General features: G+C 42.9%; 1 protein-coding gene across 1 annotated transcript; it reads right to left on the reverse strand.

The window, feature by feature from the left end:
* Positions 1-3751: 3751 nt before the first annotated feature.
* Il12b (interleukin 12B) lies at positions 3752-12961 on the reverse strand. The gene is made up of 7 exons (XM_033761608.1): positions 12874-12961; positions 9982-10254; positions 9310-9427; positions 7472-7689; positions 5837-5991; positions 4366-4497; positions 3752-3828 (listed from the first exon to the last, which is right to left on the reverse strand). Exons 1-6 carry the CDS (start codon positions 12959-12961, stop codon positions 4366-4368), a joined length of 984 nt encoding a protein of 327 aa, XP_033617499.1. The 3' UTR covers positions 3752-3828.
* Between the last annotated feature and the right edge of the window lie 381 nt (positions 12962-13342).

Genomic DNA, 13342 nt, shown 5'->3' on the forward strand with positions numbered 1-13342 from the left:
CTCCTTTTTCTGACTTGGCTGGCAGCCGCTCTTATAGATAGGAATCTGTATTTTTAGAAGGATGTCTTTATTTAATTTTTGGTTATTCCATTTCTTTTATTTTAAAAACAAACATGGGAGAGTCATTGTTTAATGGGTACAGAGTGTCAGTTCAGGAAGATGAACTAGGAGACAGAGGGGACAAAATTCTTTCTCACCTGCCATGGCTTGAATGTGTCCCTCCAAAGTTCATGTGTTGAACATGTAATCCCCAAATGTATGTATGTCTTAGTCACTTTCCTTGTTACTGACACCGTATTTGACACCCACAATTTAAAGGAGGAGAGCTTATTTTGGCTCACAGTTTCAGAACTTTCAGTCCATAACTGGCAGGCTCACACAGCATGATGGAAGGGTCTGTCACTGAAGTAAGATGCTCCAGCTGTGGTAGACAGGAAGCAGAAAGAGAAGAGAGGAGGCCAGGAGTCAAATGAGCCTTTCTAGGTCAAGCCCCCAGTGAGCTGCCTTTCTCACCCAGACCCTATCTGCTAACAGAAACTTAGAAGTGGCATCCCCATAATCCAACCACCCTCCAAAAGAGCTACCTCAGAGTACAAGAGAATTTTGGAGGATATTTCAGATACAAACCACAACAATGTGTTATTTGTATTGGAAGGTTGAGACCTCCAAGTCTTGGAGACAGTTAAGATTCCGTGAGGGAAGGGCTGGGGATTTAGCTCAGTGGATCGGTGGCCTGCCTTGCAAGCGCAAGGACCTGAGTTCAATCCTCGGTACCCCCCCCAAAAAAAGATTACATGAGGTCATGAGGTGTACCCATGAGAACATTGCTGACCAGAAGAAAAGAGACCCAAGCTAGCATACTTGTTGTATTTTACCATGTTTGGCCTCTACCATGTCACATGATACCGCAAGAAAGCCCTCACCAGATGCTGGCACTTCTCAACCTCCAGAACCAAAATAAAATAAATAAATCTGTGTTCTTGATAAATGTTATGGTCTGGAGTATTGTGTTATAGCAACAGAAAATGGATTAAGACATCACATCACGAGAAATCTGGAGTAGTTAGTTATAGGGATCGGTTTAGTAGCCTGATAATGTCACTAGGCCCAGAATCTTTCTTGCTGTGCTGTTTTATATGATGGCTTTCATTCTGGCTGCAAAGTACCCTCTGAATCCTCCCAAATTTTATCTGCTCAAGAGAGGAAGGAGGGAAACGATGCTGGTCATGGCTCTGTCTTTTCTCCATAAAGCCAAATCATTTCTGCAATTCTCCAGTGGAATTTTCTTACATTTTGTTAGCCAGAACTGGGTCTCTTGGCTTTGCTGAGAAGCAAGGATTGCTGGAAAAGGGATTGCTTAGCTTCTCAACTTTTAGAGTTGAGGAGCGGCATCTGGGGAGAAGAAAACTGGGAGTGAGTACTATTTGGACAACCTGAGGCAGTGTCCAGGGTCCTGCTCAAGGTCATATGGGTACACTGAGGTCTGGCCAGGCATAGGGCCTGCTTTCCTGATTCCCAGCCAGGAATCTTTTGTTTGGACATTTGATGCATCTCATAGTGGCTAGATTTTCAATAAAGAGGAATGTCCTGAAAAATAGTTTTAAAAGAAGAAAGCTTCCCATTGCCTGTGTTGAAATTAATCAACGCTAAGAGGTTATGTCTGAAAAACACTGGGCACAGTAGGAGCCACAATATCTGAATTCTGCCTGAATTGTCTGGCTGAAAGTTTTGGGAAACATCCTCAGGTCTCTGGGCTTATGAAATGGGAGTTTTTTTTGTTTTGTTTTGTTTTTTCTGGTTAGTGTGGTTTATTAATTATCCATTACATGGTTGGGTATCTTTAGAGGAAAGACTTTGTAGGACTCCTAGTTGTTATTAACCATGCATGTGCTGTCACGGGGGCTCAGAGCTCAAGATGATACATTTCAAAGATTGGAGTGGGATCACAGAAACTTCCCACCATTCCTCCAGGCCATGAGCAGAATGGAATAAGGGCTCCAGGGTATACTTGAAATCAGGAATGCAAACAATCCCATTTAATTATCTAGCCCAGATGTGCTTGTTTGGATTTCCAGGCTAGGTTGCTATTCTGATTCCATCACTTGCTTTTTCCTTAGGAGGCACCAAAGGGAAATTGACAGGGTTCTCCCATCCTCCGAGTGCAAAGTTGACATCTCCTCACTACTGGGTCTTCCTGGATGACTCTGGTTCCATGGGTCCTTGTCTTTCATTCTCGTTCCAGGGCATCATATATACTGAACATTTCAGAATTTTATAGTATCGTACTCAACTTCTCAGTTGTTTTACACGAAGTGCCAGTAATGTGCACTGTTTGGGGGAGGCAATGCAAAATTGACTGGGACTTCCAAACCCCAAGGGAAAGCCCACAACCAGATGTATGGAGAACCCTCAATAAATACTGGGGCTGGATCTATGAGATGGGATGCCCAAGGCTCTGCCAGGTAGTTTTATTTTGCAATGTAGGAGAAAGCATAGAGTCAGTCCTACAATAGAAGGTGGAAGAAGCAAGAGCATCCAACCCCCAAAGAGGGTACAATGCAGTCTGGTGCCCTTGCTAAGAGTCCCTGCTGGTCAGCCTGAGGAGCATTCTGTGAGCTCAGCAAGATCCTGACTTAGGAAATACTATAAAAAGGAAAGAACAGTTCTGCAAAATTGGAAATGAAATTGCTTCGGGATGGGGGGGCGAGTCTTAAGTAATTGGGGGAAAATGCACCCTAGCTGACTTGGAAAAGTCAGCTGAGAAAAGTCCAAAATATGTTTGCAAAGTAGTTTTTATTACTTTGGCTTCGGAATGCATAAACAAACAGAAAACAAACATAATCATTTATGGAAAACACATTCATTACTTAAATGTAGCACCTAGCTAGACTGATACTTTCTGGTCCTGTCTGCATGACAGATTCACACATGCTGATGGGGAAGTTTCCTTTGCATCTGCCTGCTTTTTATGTGCGACTGTTAAGAAGCCACCTGCAATTCTGACAGTTTTTATGTCCTTTGCTAGAACTGTACTGTTTTCCCTCTTGAATACTAAGAGCTTTTCATCTTCCAGACATCTATGATATTTCCGTACCACCCTCCATGTGTCTTACAGAGGTGGGGGTGGGGACTCCCAAGGAGGTGGAAGCTGAAATTCAACTTCAATCTTTTTGTTCATTTGTTTGCCTGTTTAAAATTCAGGCATCTAAGAGCTAAACTTGCTTGGAAGTGCAGGCTGTTCTGAACTGCTTATCAATACCACTTCTAGGAAGTCTTCATCAGAACTATTATTGACTTTTTCAGTCTCTCTCCCATAGCTCCCTGTCTCTGTGTCTCTATTTAAATATCTCTTGTCTTCCCATTCATCACAAATACATAATAGTGCTGGCATCAGAACATTGTGTTCTTTCTAGTTGTCATAAAACCAATGTGCCTGAAGCCTTGCTTGAAAAGTTGTCAATATAAATAACACTTAAGTTCACATTTTGCATCAAAGGGCTTGATCCATATAGATCAGGTCATGAATATGAAACACCCAATACATCCTGGCACAAAAACATTAAATAATAGCAATAAATTAATAAATACATATATTACTTAAATATTTAAATAGCATTAAGGTCAGTGGCAATTAGAGTATCAAAAAACCTATAAATAAATTAGCTCATTGTGTAGGTATGCATTTAGACTATATAAAAATATAGCAAAGATCCTAAAATTTTAAGCAAATTAATAAAATGTCTTGTTTGGTCTCCTCGATCATGGCTTTAGGATCTTTTGCCTAATCTCTTCCATTTCTCCTCTGAAATTGCATTCTGGGATTGGAACCTGAAAAAGAATGTTGGAAACCCATGTGGATTAGAAGTGTGCCAAACCCTCCTCACTTCTTATACTCCATCATCTGAGGCTGTGGGGTTTGGAGGAGCCATGTGAGAAGGACTAACATTACCTTCCGTGGACTAAAATTTGGCTGTTATCATGCTGGCTGGAAAAGCTCTCTTGAGGGTGTTTCTTAATGGAATGTCTGATTGGGTTACTTCCTTGTTTAAAACCCTTAGATGCTACTCAGGACCCCCAGTATAAGGTTTTATTGCCTAGAAGCTTCTAAGTCCCTTTTGCTCTGATCCCCACCCCCACCCCCCCGCTTTATGAGGGCAGGAGGACCTTGGCCTGTTTTCTTTACTGCACTATCCCTGGGCTCAGCACAATGCCTGACATAATAGAAGCATCAAATCATTATTGTTAATGAACAAAAATGTTTCTGATTCTGTTGTCTCTCTGCTGGGCACCCCATTCTTCCCTTCCTTTCCCCAACAGCTCCCACCCTGTCATCACTGGTGTGCAGTACTTTGCGGTCCTGCTCACCTAATTGCAGGACACAGAGGCCCATTCGCTCCAAGATGAGCTGTAGTAGCGGTCCTGGGCTTGCACGTACACCTTCGCATTCTTGCGGCATGAAACTGTGGCTGAGGTCTTGTCAGTTAAGAGTCTTTCTTTCTGTAAAGAGGAAGGAACTCTGTAAGGCCCATTGCCCTTGCAGTCAGGGAAGGCCTATCCTGATTCTGCAGGTATGGCCTGCCTTCCGGACGTGCACAACTGGTCTCAGAGCACTACCCTTGTGATTAACAGGCAACTGAACAGAACTTGCACCACCTGCTGGCAGGTGCACAAAACACAGATGTGACTGCTGCTTTGCAGTCTTTGAGAGAGAAACGATTTGGTCCTGCTTTCACCTTTCTGCAGAGGTACCCTGTCACCCCAGCCCCAAGCACAGACAGACTGTCTCTAGCTGTCCCCTGGGAGTCTAGAAACACCGTATTCTGACTCTTTCATCAACAAAGCTTTCAAATCCTGCCAGTGTTACTTAATTGCTTTGAGACTTCAACAAAATATCTTAGGCTCTCTGTTCCTTTCCTCATGTATAAACAGGGATACCAACACTTATTTCCTAGAACTGCAGAAGTTAAAGATAATGATCTTGTAAAAACTCTGAGCAAGACTTTAGTACCTAAACAGTACCCACTATCATCTATTAATGATGTATGTGTTTCTTAAATAAGAAAGTACCTCTAAGATTTTAGGTAATATTTAGGTATTCCAGACTATTCCAGAATAATCCACCTCCCCCTTCCTCTTTTTCAGGGAGTGGCCAAGTCACTGAGTCTCTAGCACATGCTAAATGAGCCTTTTCTGCTGATTTTAAAAGTGGAGTTTAAGAAGGATGGGTCTCTATAAAAGTGTCTCTAGAACTTTGCAAGAGGCAAAAGAGTTACGATACTAAGGTGAAAAAAAAAGTTGAAAAGCCATTGTTTCAGCCTATAGTGAAGTAGTTTCACAATACTTGGAATAGCCATATCGGGCAAGGTTAATTATGAATGTTCTGTCCCTCACTATATTCAGCCAGGCGAAATGATCATTTTGGGTTCCCACAGCCTAGAACTCCTACAGTAGGATCAATACTGGCACATGGATTAATGATTGGCCAGACCAAAGGCAGTGGGGTGGGTAGGTTCCCAGTTTTTGTGTCTGGCAGACTGAGTCTGTGTGCCAGCTCTGTCACGTCCTAGCCGGACGACCTTAGGAAGGTCATGACCTCTCTGAGCTTCAACGTCTGAACTTCCCTTGCCCAGCGGTGATAGTAATATTAGCTGCTGTCCTCGGGTTCACTGTGTGGGTTAAATAGGATTGACATGGAAAGCCCTTGCCACAGTCCCAGGCACACAGCAAGCTCACAGCAGTTGTAATTTGCCTTCACTTCTCTCCTGTCTGTGCCCACGTGCACCCACATACAACCACTTAGAACCGCAGCACATACTGCTCCTGGATCACACCTTACCGGCGTCCCTTTCTTGTTCTGGACCTGAACTGCAAATCTAAGGGAGAAGTAGGAATGTGGTGTGCTCCAGGTGTCAGGATACTCCCAGCTGACCTCCACCTGAGGAAAATTCATCAATGGCTTCAGCTGCAGGTTCTTCGGTGGGTCTGGTTTGACTGTGGAAAAGGACAAACACCATTTATTTTCCTAGTGGGGCTTTGGAATTAGGTGGTTTTGGCTTCTAACCCCCTTGCCCCTGTGAACAGCTGTGAGTAACAGGTAGTTCCTTAGCTTTCTCCGAGCACTTGGCCCGCATGAGGGAAACCCCTCTGTTGCAGATGTTCCTGTTGGTGCTCATGGGAGGGGGTCATCTTCAGTGGCCACAGCCTTTACTTTGGAACCTGAGGGAAGCTCAGAATCCTTGTCATCAGGGCACCACCAGATGGGCCCTGGCGGTGGCACCACCCCTGCGTAGTGCTCTCCTGTATGGGGTCTGCAGTGAAGGGCCACCCTTCTTCCGCTTACTCCCTTGCTTTGCACTAAACACAGAACTGAGCTGAGCTGAGTCACTCCTTGGGGGTGAAATGGGAGATTTTCCACTTCCTGCTCCTTCTTTGGTCTTTTCATAGCTGCCGTTACAGACTTGTCTTGTAGCAGAGCCAAATGTCTCTCTGCTCATTCATTTTTGCTATAAATAATTACTGAGCACCCATTAAATGCCATCACTGGACTCTGGCTGGAGGATACAGCAATAAGTAGCAGGAAGATTCTATTCTCCAGACGGGGATTTTCTGCTACTTCAGGGAGAGGAGACTTTCCATGGAATGTGCGTGGGTTCTGGAGGCCAACACTGCTCCATACAGAGATCCTGGATCCTAGCAGGTGCTTGGCAAGTATTCTTCCCTCTGTTCTCAATACAACTGATGTCTTTCCTTTAGGTCTCAGCTAACGCCATCCTCTCAGAGAGGGTTTCCCTGGACACCTTGTGAACCACATCCCAGCCTCTTCCACCTGCCCCATCCAAACTTTCCACAAATGCCACAGCAAGTTCTGTGATCCTGACCTTAACAAGCTTTATCATGATGCTTGTTCAATGAACAAATGGTTAATGATGAAATTTCTATCTGCCAATTAAAAAAATAGGTGTCAATTTTGGAGGACTTTATATAAAGCATTTTCTGAATATATATACATATATATATATATCCTGTATATATATATATATATATGTATGTATATGTATGTATATGATCCTGTATGTATTTTTTGGATGCTAGAGAAAGATGATTGCATTTAATAGGAAAAGTTCTGGCTCTGAATATACATATGACTGAGACACCCCTGGATCCTTTGTGTCATCTAACTGGATAGCAAGCTAGAAGTGTACTACAGAGCATGCTTTCTCCAGTAAGGCAGATGTGGGTCTGAATTACCAGTGGTAAGATCTGAGATCTGGGATAAAACAGCTTAACATTTCTAAGAGTCAGTTTCCTCCTCTTTAAAAGAAACGTAGAAAACTGCACCCACATTATATGTTTTGGGGAAGGGGTGCAGAATCAAAGGGAATGCAGGTAAAGCCCCTCCTTATCCAGCCCCTGTGCTCTGTGGCAAATGGCATCTTTCCTGACGAAGTGCAAATAAGCATTTTGAACTCACTGATGTCTCTGATGTAGAAGCTGCTGATGTACTTTTCGTATTTGTGCTTGTGAATAACGTCCATCACCACCTCAATAGGTAGCCTCTCTTCTGCGGCGGGGCAGGAGCTGTCCTCCTGACACTGCACTGAGTACTTCTTATACTCTCTGTGGTCTACTCTGACCCTCTCTGAGGACAGTGTTGCTGCTCCACAAGTCACTCCGGAGGGGTCAGAGAAGCTGAAGACAAAGACAGAAATTAGCTTGTGTGTGGCGAACAAGTTCCTAGTGATTATAGCCAACAAGGCAGGTAAGGCTTCAACAGTGTCGAGGAGCACAGTTTGCCCGGCCTGCTGATTTCCTCCCTGGAGTAAGCAACCACCTTCTCAGGGAGAACAAGCTTAGCTTTCAAGAGCTAGGAACCTATACTCACGCACCTCAGTCTAAATGAATCTGGAAAGTTTTTAGAGCCAGAGTAGCTGATAACATCCCTTACTAAATTTTAAGTTGTTTTTTCTTACTAACAAAATCAATACATATACACCAATTATAAGAATTAAAACATTAGAGCCAGGATTTAGCTCAGCGGTTCTGCTGCCTGCCTTGCAAGCGTAAGGTCCAGAGTTTGATCCCTGGTACCAAGAAAAAAAAATTAAAACATTAAAGATATATTTGAAGGAAATATTATGTGCCTCTATTCCCCCTTCAATCCCAACTTCATTCCTTGGACAGAAAATTTCCCCAACAAAGTATTTATAGATTGTTGATTCCTCCAGACTTATTTCAATGACTTTCAAGATAATCATATATCCGGCCAGGGATTTAGTCAGTGGTTCTCTTGCCTGTCTCAAAAGTGCAAGATCCTGAGTTTGATTCCCAGTACAAAAAAAAAAAAAAAAAGGATAATCATATATCTACTTGCATATGAGCATATATTATCTATACATAAATAGATTTTTAATAAAGTAGTATCAAATTACATACATAAGATTTTGCAACCATGCTGTACCCCTTTGAAAATATTATAGTAAACTCCCCATGACAGAACACATAGATTAGGTTATTCATTTTAATAAATGCCTATGAAGCCTGAGTATAATATACTATATTCTGTTTAACCATTCCTGTGCTGACTTCCCAAAATGTTACAATGCACCTCAGACAGGCAGCTATGTGTTTGAGGACTGGTGTAAGAACTTCTGTAGTACATGTTTTCTCCTTAAAGATGGGAGAGCCAGACCCCAGTGCTTAATCTACTTATTTAAAGGATTGCAAAGCCTGATGATCACCTAGGGTTTGTTCCACTGTCCTGCTCAGGAATTTAGATGATGATTAAATTCAGCTCCACAGAGAGCTCCACACGAGCTCTGCATCCATGGAAATGGTTTCTTAGGGAAAGTTTTAAGTGTCTTGGACAAACAGTGGTCATCAGATGAGTTGTATCCGCAGAAGAAAAAAAAGGAGCTGAAGTGTCCCTGGGAAATTTTTAGGAGGCTTCAAAGAGTTTTGGAGTCTGTTTCAGGGTTTCCCAGATCTACAATGTAGAGCAGTTGTTTGTTTCTTGACTCCAGGTACCCTTTTGGCAAATCATTTGTAGCTTTGATTTCTCCTTTGTATTTTCCCTATGGTGCTATCGGCCTTAACAAAGCCTTGCCAGGCAACTTGGACGAGTAGGTTCAAATGCGTCTGAGGCTATTCTCAGGAATCTTGAATGTCCTGCTCTAACACATGCATTTGTTTAGAGGATTGGCTTAAATAGCCATATTTTTTCTTCAGTTTAGCCAAAGGGACAGTTTGCTCTTACTTTCTTAATGAAATAGATGCATCAAAATACTGGTAAGCTAGAGTGGCTTCACTTACCCCCTGCTGACCTTGACAGTGAATGTCACATCAGTACTGATTGCTGTCAGCCACCAGCAGGTGAAACGTCCAGAATAACTTGTCGCCTCACATTTCAGAAAGGTCTTGCTTTTGGGTTCTGGATTTGAAAAGAAAAAAAAATCCAATATTTAAGAGGGTTTTATTTTTCCAGAAAGACTTTGATTGTAATTAATCATTGGCCATCAATTGGTACAAGGGTGATGTTATTCAGTTTATTCCCTTGAAAAATGATGCTGCATCTGTGGCACGTAGGTCAGCAAAAATTGGGAGTGGCCAACCAGATGCTGATTCTGCAGAGTGTACTACTCTACACCCTTGACATGTCAGTATTAACTTTGTTCAAGGCCATCACCCCAGTAATGAGTTATGCACCATACATAATGGATAATTTTCATTAGACATCCAACAGTATCTCCATTACTTGAACAAAACCTCAGGACAAGGGTTCAGACTGGTAGTTTCTCAATATGTTATTGTTATACCCGAGAACCCCCAAATTTTTAGAAAGCAAAGGAAAATGGAGGTTCTGTAGTTTTAGTAAGGAACTTGCTGTTCATGAGTTAAGTGTGACTTCCATTCCAATTTTTCAATTTTTGTTTTTGTTTGAGGATGGGGAGATAAAAATTAGACTATCCAAGGAAATAAAATTACCTTTCTGGTCCTTTAAAATGTCAGTGGACCAAATTCCATCCTCCATTTTGTGAAGTAGCAGGAGCAAATGGCTCAGAGCCTTGCCTCCTTTGTGACAGGTGTAGGGTCCGGCGTCTCTAAACTCTTTCACTCGGATGGTCAGGTTTTTACCAGAGCCAACCTCACCCCTCTGGTCTGAGGTCCATGTGATGCCATCTTCCTCAGCAGTGTCGCAGGTGAGAACCACTATCTCTCCAGCAGCATCAGGGTGCCAGTCCAACTCGACGACATAAACTGAAGGGCACAGGAGTAGAGACCAGACTCTGAGCCGAATGGATTTCCAGAGTGTGTTTTTTATTTACCCTCTGGGCATCCACCCTCCCTGAGCACAAACTCATTCCTTCGTGTTTGGGGAATGCTTCATGAGAGGATATTAGAACCCTGGGCTCCGCTTGAGCTCAAGAGCATGGAAATGAGAAGCAAATAATTTTATAGCTGCCACCAACTCATTCACTGGCAGGCTCTTTAATAATTAATCTCTGATTAGTGGGCACAAGGAGAAAGACCTTGATACGTCAAAAACTGCAAAGCACAACATTCTCTGGCAAAGGTCTGATGGAGATAAACTTTAACACAGTTTTGATTTCATGGGGTAAAATACAGTATTGAGCAGAGAAAAACAGTGGTTAGAAGCACTGTGTGTCCCAAAACACTGATTAGACCTGTAATCCTGTCTCTGCTAACTGGCAGGGGCCATCTAGACCAAGGTGTTTAACCAGTCTTGGTTTCCTCATCTGCCAAATGATAATAGTAATAGTATCTATGTTTTAGGCTTGGCTCTGAGAAGTAAGTGAAAAAAGCATGTGAAGCAATCAGTGCAGAATCTGCCATGGGATAAACTCTATGTTAGTTGTTATTGTTGTCCATAGTATAAGAGTTGGCCAACTGCACTGTAAAACTCTTAAAATTTTTATGGGGATTTGAGGATTTAGTTCCATGTGCATGAAGCTGAAATGGAGAGTCATTATCTTTATCAGTTTTGTTTTTTTTAATCCATCTTACATTTTTATGAAGCAGTCAGGTAGACCTTAGCCTTCCCTTTTTATAGAGGAGTGCGCTAAAGCCAAGGGTCTAAGCCAAGTCACATCTATCCGGAGGATGAGAGCTGCACCTCAGACCCTCTTGTGTCTGAAGTTTTTCAGTGGATATCTAATGCCAGTTATCTACGGTGACACTTGAGGAATGGCTCAGTACAGCATTACAGAGTGTGTCACATCAAAGCTCCACTCACTCATTTATCCATGCATCAATTATTACCCGAGTAGACCAGTTTAGGGCAGTGGTTCTCAAAACCTGAGCGCTCAACCAGCAGCAGCAGCAGCAGCTCAGGGGACTTGTTAGAAATGCAGTGTCAACTGCTGCATCAGAAACTGAGGGGTGGGCCTAGTGATCTGGCTTTGAAGTTTCCCCACCACCCCCCAGACGATTTCAATGCCTCTCAGATTTGACAGCCTCTGCAGTGAAGAAAAAAAGTGTGGGTTTTTGAGCAACTCAGTTCTGGATTAGAATCAGCTCTGGGCCTTACGCTGGCTTATGGCCTTGTGCAGGGAGCAACTACTTTAAGCTTTGATGCCATCATCTTCAAAATGAGAAAAGCATTCATACTTGCTTTTGAAAGTTGTCATGTGGAATATGGAAGTTGATTCATATGAGCTTTTCATAGTGCCCTTAAATGCTCTGTAAGCAGGTGGTTCTTCTGACTACACTTAGCATCCTAGTGTAAAGCATTGTGAAATACAAAGTTCTCATATACAGCAACAGGATTTGCAACCACGGAGCACGTAATAAAGGTAAGAGTTGAAAAGCACTCAGGGCCCAACTCTCGGAAACGATTAGCTGTGCTGACATAAGACGACACTGAACCTTTGGCTTTCTCTGGTTCTGCTTTGTGCCCTGGGCAACTGAAGAGCATGGTTAATTTCCGGTCACAACTAAGACCCAGAAACTCTAGAAGACCTTGGCCCAAAAGCAGAGAAAGTTGCCTCTAGAGGAATACTGGTGAGTAGCATTCTGAAGCCAGCAGCTGGCTGAGACCCAGAAGCTTGTTTCCCACACCACAGCCTGCTAAGTGTTTCTCACATTGACATCCTGGAATTTCTGTGGCTTACCAGATGTCAGTAAGGAGTTGAATATGCAAGGGCCACTGTGAAATATGAACAGAACAGAAGGAGCCTCTTATTCTACTAATACCTGTTCTGTTAAGCTACTAGTAACTCTAATTGATCACTGCGATAGTAAAAAGTTCACAGTATTTTAAATAACCCAAAGAGTACTAGCTAACTTTTACTTTCACTTTACTATCTATTGCATTGTCTTCTATATTCATGAACACAATTGCACATGTGGTGGGTGTCGCTTTCTTTTACCCAGTTTATAGTTGGAGCCAAGGCTCAGCAGTGGTCCAGATTAAGTTTACAGAACCAGTAACTGGCAGAAACAGCACTTGAACCCATGACAGGCGAGTCTCAATCCTATGCTGTCTCCAAAGTGCTCAATCAGAGGGTACAATATGGTATGGTAAAGAGGGAGATGAGAGAAACACAGGCCTAATACTTTTACGATACTTTGGAATTTCAATTGTTTTAAAACACTTGGAAAAGGCAATGTCCCTTTTTTCCACCCCAGTCCACAGAAAGCTCCTTTTCTGGCATCCAGAATGAAAAACCCAGTGATCTAGATGCCCTGAAAGGAAAAGGAAGAAACGTGGCTTTGCCCTGTCACAGACAATGGCTCTTGTGTGGAGAGCCCAGTGTAGGACGGCCCATGCCAGGCTTATTTCTCATCAGCTCTGCCTGTGAGCGAACTCTGACTTGGAATGTCAGCCCTCGACAGGGAGAAGGAGGGGCTGGTTACCATCTTTCTTCAGTTCCCAGATGGCCACGAGGGGAGACACCAGCATCACCAGGGAAAACCAGGAGGTGATCAACTGCCGATGACACATCTGCAAGGAGCAGGAGAAGCAGGAGGAAGAGAAAGAGCAAAAGAGAAAGAAGGGGCAGGAGAGGGGAACAGATAATATCAGTCACTACTCAGTTAGCTTTGGGAAACATGTTCATATCCTATGCACATTTTTAATCTTGACTTTCCCCTTTCCTCACACCATTTGGATAAGACCAAGTGTCTCACTCCAGTCTCTGGTAAGAATATCTCCAGATGGAGAACATAGATAGGCAACGTGGGGCTGAAAGAGACAGGCCTAACGATCTGATACAATCCTCTTGTTTTTCAGATGAGAAACCTAAGACTACAAAAGGAAGAAGACTGCATTGAGCTAGGAGAGTTGCAAATGTGAGGTAGATTTCACATACATCCTGCTTTCTAG

This window comes from Fukomys damarensis, unplaced genomic scaffold (assembly GCF_012274545.1).
Source record: "Fukomys damarensis isolate Sample0158 unplaced genomic scaffold, DMR_v1.0_HiC HiC_scaffold_9, whole genome shotgun sequence".
NCBI lineage: Eukaryota > Metazoa > Chordata > Mammalia > Rodentia > Bathyergidae > Fukomys > Fukomys damarensis.